The 16143-nt window shown below is 45.0% G+C and overlaps 1 protein-coding gene across 8 annotated transcripts in view; it reads right to left on the bottom strand.

Moving 5' to 3' along the window:
- Window positions 1-16143, bottom strand: part of FAM193A (family with sequence similarity 193 member A) — a 164376-nt gene that overhangs the window by 63585 nt on the left and 84648 nt on the right. For 5 of the 8 annotated variants that reach the window (XM_039232071.1, XM_039232074.1, XM_039232079.1 and 2 more), the window contains exons 3-4: window positions 2253-2410; window positions 1634-1801 (exon numbers count right to left, since the gene is read on the bottom strand). In XM_039232071.1, coding sequence (XP_039088002.1) covers window positions 1634-1801; window positions 2253-2410 — 326 coding nt within the window. The remainder of the gene's footprint in view (window positions 1-1633; window positions 1802-2252; window positions 2411-16143) is intronic. The other 3 variants (XM_039232072.1, XM_039232075.1, XM_039232076.1) reach the window with 1 other exon arrangement.

Below are 16143 nucleotides of genomic sequence, written 5' to 3'. Positions count from 1 at the left end.
ATACGTATGATGGAATCCTAGGTAATGGCAGTAACACAGTAAGAAAGAAAGCCAGGGGAGAAACAGTGATGGCAGGGAGGTGCCGCAGATCTTAGGGTGGCCTCTTTGAGAAGGTGACTCCAAAAAGTAATGTGGACAACGGAAGGGAGGAAAAACAACCTGAGGAAGGAAGAACACTGCAGACAGAGAGAAGAGGAGATGCAAAGGCTCCAGAGCAGGAGCGGGTGTGCCCATCAGAGGAATGACAGACGGGGGCTGGCGCCGCCAGACGCAGTGACTAACAGCAGGCGAGCGGCGCAGAGCAGGGCCAGGCAGGACACTGAGGGTCACAGAAAGGGGGAAAGGATTATCACCGGCTTTACGGGCTTCCAGGAGCAGGCTTTACACACATCCCGCATGCAAACAACAAAAACAGCAGCGTTCTTAGACACAAGGACCAGGGGAATACGGCGTCTGATACATACACTTCCAGGTGGGCATGAGATTTCCACTTTGGTAACAGCATTAGTTCACTATTAGAGCAACGCGGTTTCCCAGTATCACCCATGGAATCGCCACTATCACACCTCTCACCACACTGTACCCACTGAGTATTCTCCTTCAGCTGCCTCCTTTGACTTTAGCCGCTTCCTAGCATTCACACTGTATGAAGTCATAGGCCTGAGGTGCAGGTTATGTTTTTTCTTCATATTCACTACATACTCACTGGGCAACCTAACTTCTAAAACAGGCACATACCACCCAGAACCACCTCCTGGAACATCAGGGGTTCTCAGGTCAAGCGCTAAACACACTGGCCAGATTCATCCACTAGTTAGTAGAACCCATGGCCGATCCCTGTTCCAGTCTCCAGGATAAACTGTGCTGTACAGCAAACAAGGGTTTCTAAGACCCCCAAAGGCGCTGCATTCAAAATGTGAGAAAAAGGAACAAAAAGAGAATCAATCCATGAAATGTCTAGCTCAAATTTATCCCTCTTACTTGGGACATGCCAAAAAAAGAGAAAAATGATGCTACAAATGGCTAAGGAAGAATAAAAATTATGGCCGCCTCAAGTTCCGTATCGTCATCGGGCACGGGGTGCTGTGGAGAACACACACCGTGCGGTGAGCCACTCTTGTCTGAGAATCACCCACAGGGACAGGCCTGGCTACAGCAGGCTTGGCACTCACACTTCATGTGTGTTCTCAAGCTGCCTGACCTCATGGAAGCTTCTTCTCACCTTGATAGTGGGATAACTTCCTGTCCTGCTCTCCTTGGGTTAATTACATACAAGAGTGCCTGAGAATATGCTTAGGTAACGTGACCCTGGCACAGAAAGTACTCAAAAAGCAGTGTTATGGTCTGTCTCAGTGCTAAGAAATGAAAGAAACACGTCAATTCATTTTTTTTTTAATCATACAGACAAGAGGCATTTCATCAGAATTGGAATTTGAAACTTTACCATAACATCGGGCTTGCTTTGGGCCATCTGTCTGCTGAAGACTGGCAGTGCACTCAGGCAAGCAAGCCGGCTGAGCTCACTGGATCCCGAAAGGAGAGGCCCCCCCGCCCCCCTCCCCACCCCCACGCAGAGGGGAGGCTTCCCGGGCAGCAGGTGAGGGAGGGACATGACACAGGGGGCAGCGTGTACCTATCCACGAGCTCCTTCACCCCCTCCTTGTCGGGCACGAGACTCTGGTCTTGGTCGTCGGCCAGCGGAGTGCCCGCCTGGCGGTAAATGCAGCGGACCATGTAGCGCACTTCCGACCAGTAGTTCTGCAGCTGCTGGGGCTCCCGGTCCGTCTCTGCCGAAATCTCTCTGTGAGGCCGCACAAGAGCAAGGTCAGAGTCAGTGCAGGGTCGGGGTCGCCCTTTACCCTCCAGACAGCCCAAGGGGGTGGGGGCGTCTGCTGTGTATCCAGGTGCTCCCAGCTGTCTGGTCCCTATACCCTGGGCTCCAGGACAATGGGCCCCTCCTCGCACGACGGGAGCCAGTGCACCTGGCATCCCACGTCGGGAAAGGGGATGCTCCCTTCCATCTCCAGGCGCCCGCCTAGGCAGCCCTCACTCCCCGTGAAGCCCGTGTGCCCCCCACCCCCACTCTGAGCCACTATGGCTACGGGCCCAAACCCCCCAGGTCCCGGCTTCTCTTCCCCTCTGCCCTGCAGCAGCCGCAGCGCCGACCTGCCCAGTGGCTCTCGCGCCCCTCGCTTCTCCTCGCCTCCCTTTCTGAGGGCGCCCCACACCCGGGGACCCGCGGGCACCAGTACCTGCGCTCGCTGCAGGCCTCGCAGGCACATGCGGCATCCGAGGGGGCGCCGCCCAGCCCGGCCGAGGGCAGCGTCTGCGCGCTGAGGGCCAGCCGCCCGCCGCCCGCCTCCGGCTGCGAGCCGCTGAGAGGGGAGTGAAGAAGAAAGTCTTGGCCCTGCTTTCAAAAGAGAACAGAACAGACTATGTTCAAACGTTTACGGCACAAATTTGTGATTAACAGGTCAGAAAGTGGCCTTTTAGGAACAGATTTAAACCTAGACACCGACAAGATCCCCAATGTCATCATCCGGGCAACTTTTCCCGACCTTTGTTTGCAACTAGTTGTTTCACCTTCGGACAGGGCCACATAACCTCGTGAAGGCCGTCCATAAACGCCACTCATTCTCCAGAGAAGAGCAGCTCCACCCCCCGCATGCACACGGGGCCGGTCCCCCACCCGCCGCCATGCCAGGCGACCCCAGCCCCGGAGTCCCACTGGAAGCGGCAGGGGTCCCGGGGAAGCCCTACCCTCCATCCCCCCCCCGCCCCCCCCCCGCCGGCAGCGCAGTGTGTTCTGAGAGACAGGAGGCTGGAGAAGAGAACATTCTGGGCAGAGGCGGCAGGATGAAGCGGGCTCTGACTTTCATGACAGGAGACCCAACAGCCCCTAGAAGGTTTCACGAACAGCTACTCCAGGGGACGAAAATGCAACCTTTACCCCCTCCCCGGTCTTGGGACATGCCCCACACCCACCCAGCTGGCACCTGGCCCTCGGTGACGGGACCTGAGAGGAACGGTTACAATGTGGGAAGTGGGCTCCTATCTGAGAGTGGATGACCGCCCCTCCCCATGAAGAAAGGGCACCAACAGGTCAGCCAGCCCCCGGGCCACTGCCCGCACACCTGCGGAGAAGGGCAGAGCCTCGGGAGGGGCCCTGAAGGGCGTGCGCACACGTGAAGACCAGGGCCGCAAGCCCCCAGAGGCTGTGGCAACCGCCTGCCGGGCGCTCTCAGGCTCAGGGCGGTCAGACCCGTGCAGCCCCGCCTGGGCTTGCTACTGGGTGCAGCACAGCAACACCGGGCCTATCGTGCGGCCCCTGGAGGCCGGGCGCAGGGAGCAGCAGGGGCCAGGGGCGGGCCAGCTCTCAGCGACACTGCGGGGTGTCTCACAGAGGCCCTGGCACGGCAGTCCCGTGCCAAATCCCAACCGCGGCCTAGGGGAGCGTCTGCCACCAAGGAGAACTACGGGCAGCCCGACAAAAGATGGAGCACCTGAAAATGAGGCCATTCAGATACCACAGCGACTGCGGAAGCAGGCTGTCCCCCAAGGGCAGCAGGTCCGGGCACCTCCCGAAGCAGGGCTCCTCGCTCCTCCATCCCCATCGAATCTGACAGCAAGGCTGACGTGCGACTTCAAGCCTCAGCAGATGCACAGTCCGCGCCCAACCGGCCCAAGCCACTGTCCCCTGTGCCTGCCTACCGCGGCGGCACCGTCTCCACCCATGCCCTCGGCCCCTCTACAAGTAGCAGCCAGGGTGGTGGCTGAAACAAGAAAGACCCGTCACCGCCCTGCACAGAACCTTCCATACCAGCTAGGAAGAGACTCAACTTTCTTACCACAGTCCTCTAGCTTTCCCAGGCACACTGCTGCCTTCCTGTCCCCGTACTTGTTCTTGGCCTGGAGCGCTAACCCACTAACCCTCTAGATGGCCTGACAGACGGACAGGGTTCTACCAGTCATACCTCAGCAGAAAGACAGTGGAACCAGGGGTCAACCTTTTGCCTGTGGGCTTCAAATGCACCCTTGCTGCTGGGCTCTGGGACCAGCACCGCGGCAAACATGCCTCCCTGCCAGGGGAGCCAAGGGGAGCCTTGCCAGCAGAGGGCGCCAGAGGGACACCGCGGGGACAGGGGCTCTTCTCCCGCCACAGCCACGGCCACAGCCCCTAAGAGGACCCCTAAGAGGAGCGAGCAAGGTGAACGGAGTGCTGCCTGCTCCCCTGCGACTTGCAGCTCCTCAGCAGCTGCTCTGATACCGGGAGAGCCTCTCCCAACGGGGTCCTGCCTGGAGTCCTCTCCCTAAGCTGCGTGTTGGTGGCTGCGCTCTAGATGTGCCAAGGCTGGATTCTTTCCGTTCCCTTCCCAGATGTGAGCAGTTGATCTCCTGTTACTAGTTAACTCTTGGTTCTCCATGAAAAAGTGCCCTTGTTCAAATACTGGTGTATTTGTACTGGTGTGGGTGCCCATCTGATCTTGATCATCCCTGTTAATCTCTTACATCACAAACTGCTATTTGAAATCCTGGTGCCTCCCTTATTTTCTTGTTTTTGTTGTTTTGTTTTTTACCTGTCTTCATCACTGGAAGATCAGTTCCACAAGAGCAGGACCCTTTCTGTCCTGCTCACCGCTGTACACTAGCACCGATGCTGCCTGACACACAGGACAGACTCAGAACAGCAACCAAGAACCTGGAAAGTAACATTTCCTGGTGACAAGGGATGAAATGAGGCCTTTTAAAACAGCACATGACTATATAGTAAATCCTTAAATGTGTCACCTTATAGTACTCATCTTATACAGATTTAACATCCGTTATTATGCTCTGTCCAAATACAACACAATTTAAAAGAATACATCAGAAGCTAGCACTCAACAAGGTAAAATACACAATGTCCAGCATCCAGTAACAAAACCAAGAAGAAAGAAAACATAACTTATAACCATGAGGGAAATTAATCAATAGAAACAGACCCCACAATAACAAAAATGATGCAACCAACAGACAAGAATCTGAAACTGGTGATTGTAAACTCTGTAAGTTTCAGAAGGTAGAAGAAAACACAAACACGAGGAGAGCAAGTGAAAACGTAAAAAATAAGCAAATGGAAATTCTATAAATGAAAAATATCTTACAGCAGAGTATCAATAAATCTGAAGTAATAAAAATAATCCAAAATGAGGTACAGCAAAAAGGCTGAAAAAAAAACAACAACCAGCATTTCTAAGACAAAAGTCAAGATGTCTAACATGCAGGTAATGGCATCCCAGAATAAAAGGCTATATAAAGACATAGTTGAAAATTTCCCACATTTGAGGAGATTATAAACTGGCATATCTTAAAAACTCATCTAATCCCAAGCACAATAAACAGAAAGCAAACCACACCAAGGCACATCAGAGTGACACTATCGAAAAGCAATGATGGAGTGCAAATCTGAGAAGCAGGAAGAGGAAAACATTCCTTCTGCACACAGGAGCAAAGACAAGAATGACAATATGCTTCTGACAGAAATCAGAGAAACTAACAAAGAAATGACTAACCTAAAATTCTTAACAAAAATAACTTTTAAAAGTGGAGGCAAAGGGAAAGATTTCAAACAAACAGCAGCTCCCCTGCATTACAGGAAATGTTAAAGGCAGTCCCCGGGGCAGAACAGCGCAGATGAAAGGTGTGAAGAACACCAACCTTATAAAAGGAAGTAGAGGGGAAGAGCAAGGACTTTTTCATTTATAAAGTCTTTTAAAAAGATAATTAACCATTTAAAGCAAAAATAATAAAAATGTATGGTAAAGTCTGTATTTGTATGAGAAAAATAGATGACTACACACACACTGGTAGAGCTCACAGTACATTTTAAGGCTCTTAACACTACATGTTAAATACATAATATTCTTTGAAAGTAGAGGTTGAAAAGTTGAAGATATATGGGAGTGCAAACTGTTGCAGCCACTCTGGAAAACAGTATGGAGGTGCCTCAAAAAATTAAAAATACAACTACCCTACAACCCAGCAATTGCACTACTAGGTATTTATCCAAGGGATACAGGTGTGCTGTTTTGAAGGGGCACAGCACCCCAATGTTTACAGCAGCACGAACAATAGCCAAAGTATGGAAGGGGCCCAAATGTCCATCAATGGATGAATGGATAAAGAAGATGAGGTTTACGGATACGATGAAGTATTACTCAGTGATCAAAAAGAATGAAATCTTGCCATTTGCAACTACATAGATGGAACTGGAGGGTATTATGCTAAGCGAAATCAGTCAGTCAGAGAAAGACAACTATCATATAACTTCACTCCTATGAGGACTTTAAGATATAAAACAGATGAACATAAAGGAAGGGAAGCAAAAATATAAAAACAGGGAGGGGGGCAAAAACACAAGAGACTCTTAAATATGGAGAACAGAGGGTTCCTAGAAGGGTTGTGGAAGGGGGGATGGGCTACGTGGGTAAGGGGCATTAAGGAATCTACTCCTGAAATCACTGTTGCACTATGCTAACTAACTTGGATATAAATTTAAAAAATAAATAAATCAAAAGTTGAAGATCCATATTGTGAATTCTAGAACCACTAAAAATAATGAAACAAAGTAATAGGTAACAAGCCAAGAGGAGGTAATATAGAATCATAAAAAATATTCAACTAATCCAAAAGAAAAGAAGGAAAAGGAAGGAAAGAGTAGCAAACAACAGATGGGGAAAAAAGATGGTAGATTTATATCCAAACATATCAATAATGACATGAAATAGAAATAGTTAAATTTTCCAACTGTTAGAAGATAGATTGGATTTAAAAGCAAGAGCCACTATGCTTTCTACTGCAGATTATAAAGACACAAATCAGTTAAAAATAAAGGTTGGGAGACACACTGAATGCAAATACTAACCAAAAAAGGCTGGGTGGCTCTAAGAATATCAGAAAAAGCTGGCTTTAGTATGAGGAATGTTAGCAGCAATGAATGAAGGAGATGATGATGATGAAGACAAAATTAATAATAATAATGACAACATTACTGATTAACAAGAAGCAATAACAGTGGTAAATAAGTAAACACGCCAGTAACAGAGCTCAAAATACACAGAGCAGGAATTAAAAGGAGAAATGGCAAGCCTACAGTCATATCTGGAATTTCAACAGTCCCTTTTGTAACTAAACTAGATAAAAACACCAGATAGGATGCAGAAGATGAGAACACCACTATCAACCAATCTGAAATAACATTCACAGTACACTCTCTCCAACAACAGAATACAAGTTCTTTCCAATACACACGGACCATTAACCAAGATAGCCATAAAACAAATCAACACATGTTTTCCAAAACTTAAATCATACATTAAGTATGTTCTCTGATTACAAAAGAATTAAGCTAATAATAAAAAAAAAAAAAAAGGAGGTCAAAATGCACAAAATGTCAGTTATAAAATAAATAAGTCCTGGAAATGTAACGTATAGCATGGTGACTGTAGTTAATACTGTACTGAAGTTTGAAAGTTGCTAAGAATAGATCCTAAAAGTCCTTATTTAAAAAAAGCAAACTCTTTTTGTAACTATGTATGATGGCAGAAGTTAACAAGAGACTAACTGTGTAAGTTATCTCATAATATACACAAATACCTAATCATTACATTATACCAAACTCATATAATGTTGTGTCAATCATACCTCAATTAAAAATAAAATACCTGGAGGGGCACCTGGATGGCTTAGTTGGTTAAGCATCTGACTTCAACTCAGGTCATGATCTCACAGTTCATGAGTTTGAGCCCCCATTAGGCTCTGTGCTGACAGTGCAGAGCCTGCTTGGAATTCTCTCTCTTCCTTTATCTGTCCCTCCTCTCTCTAAGATAAATAAATAAACATTAAAAAATAAAAGATGGGGTGCCTGGGTGGCTTAGTTGGTTAAGCGTCCGACTTTCGCTTAGGTCATGATCTCGCGGTTCGTGGGGTCGAGCCCCGCGTCAGGCTCTGTGCTGACTGCCAGCTCAGAGCCTGGAGCCTGTTTCAGTCTGTGACTCCCTCTCTCTCTGACTTAGGTCATGATCTCGCGGTTCGTGGGGTCGAGCCCCGCGTCAGGCTCTGTGCTGACTGCCAGCTCAGAGCCTGGAGCCTGTTTCAGTCTGTGACTCCCTCTCTCTCTGACCCTCCCCTGCTCANTGTGCTGACTGCCAGCTCAGAGCCTGGAGCCTGTTTCAGTCTGTGACTCCCTCTCTCTCTGACCCTCCCCTGCTCACGCTGTCTCTCTCTATCTCAAAAAAAAAAAAATAAAAAAAAAAAAAAAAAAAAAAAAAAGCTATCTGGGAAATACACCAAAGTATTTGGAAATTTAAAACCACAATTCTAATTTTTTTAATGTTTTATTTATTTCTGAGAGAGAGAAATAAATAAAATGACCTGAGCTGAAGTCAGACGCTTTACCGACTGAGCCACCAGGGCCCCGATTCTAATTTTTTTAATGTTTGTTTATTTTTAGAAGAGACAGAGACAGGGTGCTGGGGGGGGGGTGGGGACAGAAAGAGAGGGAGACACAGAATCTGAAGCAGGCTCCAAGCTCTGAGCTGTCAGCACAGAGTCCGACGCAGGGCCGAACCCATGAACCGTTGAGATCATGACCTGAGCTGAAGACAGACACTTAACCGACTGAACCACCCAGGCGCCCTCTAAAACCAAAATTCTAAATAATCCATGAGTCAAAGAATAAATCATAATAAGGGTAATCATAAAATATTTTGAACATAATGAAAAACAAAACATTAAAATTTGTAGGATGAAGCTAAAGAAATGCTTAAATAGAATTTTATGAAATTTAACAAATTAACTGTGAAGTTGAAAGATAGACATAATAAACCTAAGAGCAAAAATTAATGAAACAGAAAATGAAAAATCAATTCAACCAAAATGTGGTTCTTAGATTAATAAAATTGACAAACCTCTAGCTAGGCTATAGGGGGGAAAAAAAGCAAACCTCAACCAACGTCAGGAATAAAGTGGCAAGAGCAATCACTACAGAGCCCACGGAAATTAAAAAGATAGGTAAGGGAATATTCTGAGCAACTTCATGCCAATACATTTGACATAAAATGGGCAAATTTCTTTTTTCCCAGTTTTGCTGACATATAACGTACAGTACTATATAACTGTATACAGGTGTACAGCATCATGACTTAACATACACTGTAAAATACACATACATCTTTAAGAATGAAAATTAATGAAACACACTGGAAGAAATAGATAACCTTTATCAAATAAATTGAACTTCAAATTCAAAACCATCCCAGTAAGGCAACTCCAGGTCAAAACAGCTTTACTGGTGAATTCTACCAAACATTTAAAGTAGAAATAATACCACCTGTACACAAACTTTTCCAGAAAACTAAAGAAAAGAGAATACTTCCTAGTTCAATCCACAAGGCATTATCCTGACAACAAAACCACGCAAAGATACTATGAGACAAGAAACTTACAGGCTATTATCCTTCATGAATACAGATTAACAGTCCTTAACAAAATATCAGCAAAGCCAACATAGCAATCTTTGGGAAGAATAATAATACATCACAATCAAGTGTGGATTATCACAGGAATGCAAGGTTCATTCAACATTTCAAAAATCACCATAATTAATTTTGTTAACAAACTAAAAAAGAAAAATTCAATGATCATCTCAATACAAAAAGACTTTCACAAAAGTAAATATCCATTCATGATAACTCTCAGCAAACTAAAAAGAGAAGTAGACTTTTCCCACCTGATCTACAAAATCCTACAGGTAACACCATACTTAATAGTGAAAGACTAAATGCTTTCCCCCTAAGACTGAAAACAAGAAAGGGTGTCTCTGCTCACACCACTCCTATTCAGCATGATACTGCAGGGCTTAGCCAATAGAGTAAGACAAGAAGGGGAAAATAAAAAAAGATACACAGATTGGAAAGAAAAAAATACATTATTTGTAGATGATACGATCATCTGTGTAGAAAATCTTGAGGAACTGGAGCATCTAGGTGGCTTAGTTGGTTGGGCATCTGACTCTTGCTTTCGGCTCAGGTCATGATCTCAGGGTTGTTGGACTGAGTCCCACATTAGGCTCTGCATTGAGTGTGGAGCCTGCTTGGAATTCTCTTTCTCCTCTCTCTCTCTCTCTGCCCCTCTGAACCATTTGCTCTCTCTAAAATAATTTTTAAAAATTAAAGAAAATCTTAAGGAATCAACCAAGTAACTACAGTAAATGAGCTTTCTCAGGATATAAGGTCAATTAAAAAAAATCCCTGTATTTCTACATATTAGCAATAAGCAATTAGATATTAAAAATTTTTTAGAAGTGCCATCTAAAATAGCAAGAAAATGCAAACCATCTTGGAAATTTTTCAATACACGATGAGCCTGAATGTTAAAGATTACAAACTATTTTAAGAATAAACTTAAAAGACCTAAATACATGAGAATTCATACTAAATTCATGAATTAAAAGACTCAATATTATTAAGATATAAATTCTCCCCCAATTGGTCTATAGACTCAATACAATGTCAGTTAAAATCTCAGCAGGCTTTTCTGTAGAAACTGGAAGATGATTCAAAACTATACAGGAACACAAAGGAGCTAGAATAGACAAAACATTGTTGAAAAAGAACAAAGAAATTACAAAGAAAAAGAACACAGAAATTACTTCTATGTAATTTAAGGAATCAAGACTGTATGGTACTAACAAAAGGATAAATAATATGTGTAAAGTACAAGACAGAGTCCAGAATTAGACCCACACATTCAGTACCAACTGATTTTTTACAGCGATGCCAAGGTAATTTAACAAGGAAAAATAGTATTTTCAGCAAATGGTTCTGAAACAAGTGGATATCCACATGTGAAAAGGAGGAAACTCAACCTTACTTTACAAAAGATACAAACCTTCACTCAAAATGGATCACAGATCAGGGCGCCTGGGTGGCTCAGTGGGTTAAGTGTCCAACTTTGGCTCAGGTCATGATCTTGCAATTTGTGAGTTCGAGCCCCGCGTCGGGCTCTGTGCTGACAGTGCAGAGCCTGCAGCCCGCCTTGAATTCTATGTCTCCCTCTCTCTCTGCCCCTCCCTGCTCATGCTCTCTCAAAAATAAATATTTAAAAAAAAAACAAAAAACAAAATGGATCACAGATCAAATATGTGGGCTATAAACATAAGACATTTAGAAAAAAACACAGGGCAAAAAAATCTTTATAACCTTGGGTAGCAAAGATTACTTACAAAGAACACAAAAAGCCCAAATTGCTTAAAAATTTATAAACTGGGGGTGCCTGGCTCAGTCAGTTAAGCATCCAACTCTTGATTTCGGCTCAGGTCATGATCTCATGGTCGTGGGATCAAGCCCTATGTCAGGTTCCATGCTGAGTGTACAGACTGCCTGAGATTCATTCTCTCCTCTCTCTCTCTCAAAATATTTTAAACACATTGATAAACTGGACTTGATAAAATTTAAAATTTTACTCTTCAAACAACAGTGTTATGTAATGAGAAGGCAAGCCACACCCTGGGAAAAAATATTTGAAAACCATTATCTGATGATGAAAGGCTTGTATTCAGAATATACTATAGAGATGTCACAATTTATTTATTTTTTTTTTGGTCACAATTTAATAAGACAAATAACCTAATTAAAAATAGGCAAAAGATTTGAAGAGCCACATCACCAAAGCAATACAGATGGAAAATAAGTACAAGAAAAGATGTTCATCAAGTCATTAAGAAAATGCCAGTTAAAACCATGAGATGCACTATAAGCCAGTAGAATGGCTACAATTAAGGACTGTCAATATATCCAGCCTTGGTGAGGAACTCTCATACATGGCTGGAAAATAGTATAAGCACTTTGAAAAATTCCAAGACAGATCCTTAAAATGTTAACTATACCTAGCATTCCTACTCCTAGGCATTTAACAAGGAGAGATGAACTATGTCCACACAAAGACCTGTACTCAAATGTTACCAGTGGCTGTAATGCAAACAGGTAAAACCAAAAAACATAAATTTCCTTTTATTAGAGAATGGGTAAGGAATATTACTCAGAAATAAAAAAAGAATTAACTACGGATACATGAAACAACAGAGAGGAGTCTCAAAATCATTACATTAAGCAAGAAAAACCAAAGACCACCAACTGGACGGTCTGGGAGGCTGACCCAGTTCTGTCCACTCGGTCTGACAACTCTGAGCGGTAGTAACATCGTGTGTCAGGAGCTAATTTCATGACGTTCATCTTAAAGGAACTTTACATGTTTGTATTAGGAACTAAGACCAAACAGAGCAAATATTCAAGATATAAACAAATACTGGCAACCTCTTAAATAGCTGGTTTAAATTGAGACTAGGCCTTGATAAGACCCGCAGGCACGTAACTGCTGGAGAACCAGGCTCTTTAGTATGAAATGCAAGCCTATGTTTAGTGATATATTTGAGAACACAGACACAATTGCTAATGTCCAGAATCAAAAGAAGCCTTTAAAATAACCTTTGGAGGGCCTGAGTGGCTCAGTCAGCTCCTGATTTCGGCTCATGTCATAATCTCACAGTTCATGGGTTCAAGCCATGAATCAGGCTCCTGTGCTGACAGTGTAGAGCCTGCTTGAGATTTGGGATTCTCTCTCTCTCTCTCTCTCTCACTACCCCGCTCACTCATGCACTCTCTCTCAATAAATAAATAAAAATTAAAACATAATCAAACCTGAAAACAAAAAACAGAATATTAATTTGCCAAGTAATCTTATTTGTGGCAAGATGCCTGAACACTACAGACCTCTTCAGAGAAAATAATTTTTGGGGAGCCTGGTGGCTCAATCCATTGAGCGTCCAACTTCAGCTCAAGTCGTGATCTCGTGATTTGTGGGTTTGAGCCCGCATCAGGCTCTGTGCTGACAGCGCGGAGCGTGGAGCCTGCTTTGAATTCTGTGTCTCCCTTTCTTTCTACCCCTCCCCCACCCACACTCTGTCCCTCGCTCTCTCTCAAAAATAAATAAACGCTAAAAATTTAAAAAAACAAAAAACAAAAAACAATTCTCTCGTATGCCATCTCCCACCCCCCCACACACACCAGACTTAAATTATTTTCATTACTTAAACATACACAAATGTAAAATGCAATATAACTTATACTTTTTAAGCCTTTGTGTGTTTATAAAAACCCAAGCTGGTCTACAACTTAAAAATTTTTAAATCTAAAAATCATTCAATTAACATTATCTTAGAGAGACAGATGGGGGCACCTAGGTGACTCAGTCTGCTGAGCATCTGACTTTGGCTCAGGTCAGGATCTTGCAGTTCATGAGTTTGAGCCCCGAGTTAGGCTCAAATGATTAACTGAAAACAAGCTGCTAAATTCAACATGGGCCTGGTTCTGACTACTAAGAAGCAGACTCTTGAGTTAGGCCTGTCTCCCCGAAGGTCTCTTTCTACAAAACACCTTGACCGTCCCACCTCTCTGCCTGTCTGAATTTCTCCTGCACAGAGCGGGCCATACCTACCATGGGTCTCTGCCTGGCCTCAGCAATGAATGCTAAGTATTAAGATAACCTCTGTTATCTGCACCCAGGCCCACCAGGCCACGGAAGCCAGGAACAAAGCCCTCTGATACACGGCAGGCCCTCCAACGATCTGAACATGTCCTCCTCCATGATCAGAATACAAACAAAATACTGTGAACTCTACTGTGCAGGAGGCGTATCTGTAAATGTTCTGAGGTCCTAAAAATGTTACCTTTGGATACAGATTAAAGGTAGGCGTGTTCCTTTCAGTCAAAAACCATCCCTAGGTGCCTATTCTGTGCTGAGCTTGTGCAGACACCCTGAGCTGAGGGGGGAGACAGGAGCCAGGACAAAGTAGCTGTCCTGAGCTGGGGTGGGTGCACGCACGTGCCCAGGGGAGGGGGCAGTGCATGCCAGCGGGCAGGGGTGAGCCGAGCAGATGCCCCAGAGGCCCGTCGTCTGCTGACCAGTGCGGCCACCCCTGGCCCTTCCCACCGGGCTGCGCCTTGCTCTCCTTGTCCAACACAGGGGACGTTGCTGAGGGGGAGGTCAAGGCCACTGCACAGCAACGTCTGCACCCTCAGCAAGGATTCAGGCTAGCCACAACCTGGACACCCTGACAGCTCACTGTTCTCATTTCTTGAGACCATGTGAAACTTTACCCACTCCCCAGTTCCTTCCCATCCTGTGAAATCCACTCTCCCTCTCAAAAAAAAAAAAAAAAAGTTATAGAAAAGACTTCTGGCAGCAGTGTTCTCATGTTCCACACTCCGCAGCCCACCTTACTTGCACCCCTATGCAGCCTCGCCTGAGAATCCCAACTCAACAAAAGGATGATTCTTCTAGAAAGAGATCCCAGCTCTCCTATCCTAGTGGGACCGCAGAGGCACCACCGCTTCCCTACGTGACTCCTTCCCACCGCCAAACAATTTCAAAGCCTGCCAACCCAATGCTAAGCGTGGGCAAGAATATGGTAACTGGAACTCAAACACTACGGGCAGGGATAGAAACTGGAATGATCACTTAGGAAACTGCTATTATCTTATAAATGTAATAAGCTTTTGAACTACCTACAGCCCAGCAATTGTACTGCATAAACACCCTGACAAGTAATTTTTCGTGTCAACCTGACTGGGCTAAGAGGTAATGACAGACAGGCAGTAAAACATTACTTCCGGGTATGCTGGTGAGGGTGTCTCTGAAGACATGAGCATCTGCATCTGCAGTCTGGATAAAGACGACCCTCACCAGTGAGGCTGGGCAGCGTCCCTCCCACTGAGGATGTCCTGTGACAGGACAAAAAGGGGAGGGGCCAAGCGACCCCCCCCCCCCCCCCCCCCGCCCCCTGGCCTCAGCTGAGACACCCACCTCCTGCCCTCAGACATCAGCAATCCTGGGTCTCCAGGTTCTCCAGGGTTGGGCTTTCCAACTCAGACCCAGACTCACACACCGGCCCCTGGTCCTCAGGCCTCTGGACTGAACGACACCACCAGCTTTCCTGGGTCTCCAGCCCGCAGAGAGCAGACTGCGGCCTCCAGAGCCACATGAGCCAAGCCCGGTAATAAATCTCCTCTCTCTCCTCCCTTCCGTCCCCTTCCTCATTCCTTCTTTTTTCCTTCCCCTATCTCCCCCCCCCCGCCCAATCCCTCTCTTTTCTATTGGTTCTCTTTTTCTGGAGAATACGGACTGATCAACACACACTCTACAAAGCCCGTACCAATGAGGAACTGGAAACAGCTGAACAAATGCCCTGACAGCATTTTTAACAATCACTGACAATTGTATTAAAAAAGAAAAAAGCAAAACTGTGTATCTTTCAACAAAATTATTGATGAATAAATTATATACAGTAACATATTGAATTGTATGTGAATCATGGATGGATTACACTTGCGAATAAGTGCAGCTAGACAGGCAGCGTGAGGAATCATAAAGACACAGAGACAACATAAATGTATGCTTTTCATAAAGATCAGAAACACAAAATTAAACAACTTATTATTTAGAGATACGCATATAGGCAATATAATTTTTAAAGGAATTTTTAAATAAGGGAATGATAAATATAATTTTCAAGGGTGGAGGCTACCTCAGAAGGCGAGGAGGGAAGATGGGAAGGCAACACAGAAAGGTGCCCAAGTCTCAAGAATGGCCTGGGTTTAATGCTGGCTGGTGGTCATTTTACTGTCCTTCATAACATGCTTAGTACACACATATTCATATACCGCTTTCTCAAATACTACATAACAAAAACTGAAATTTAAGTGTGGGGGAGATGCCGCTCTCCAACCACCAGCTCCTTCCTTCCACACTGAAATGCTCCCAGCCCCGAGTCCAGCTCTCCTTTCCCTCTGGGTCTGCCCTCCCTGCCTTCGGTCAAGAATCTTCAAAATGAGCACCTTAGGCTGACTTTCTCAGCTTCCTCACCAATACCTTAGTCTTCACACAGCTCAGTCTGGCTTCTACTCCCACACTTCCACTAACATGAATCTAGCAAGGCCAGTTGCAATCTCTTTGTTACCACATTCTACACCTCATATCTTTTCTTGGTTAACTTGTTAAAATGTCTGTTCGGAGGACTGTTGGAGACAGTCCTCCGTGGGTCTCTCA

This window comes from Hyaena hyaena, unplaced genomic scaffold (genome assembly GCF_003009895.1).
Source record: "Hyaena hyaena isolate Hyena2069 unplaced genomic scaffold, ASM300989v1 scaffold_63, whole genome shotgun sequence".
NCBI lineage: Eukaryota > Metazoa > Chordata > Mammalia > Carnivora > Hyaenidae > Hyaena > Hyaena hyaena.
Note: the sequence above shows the minus strand (reverse complement) of the source record. Positions and strands in the feature narration are given on the sequence as shown.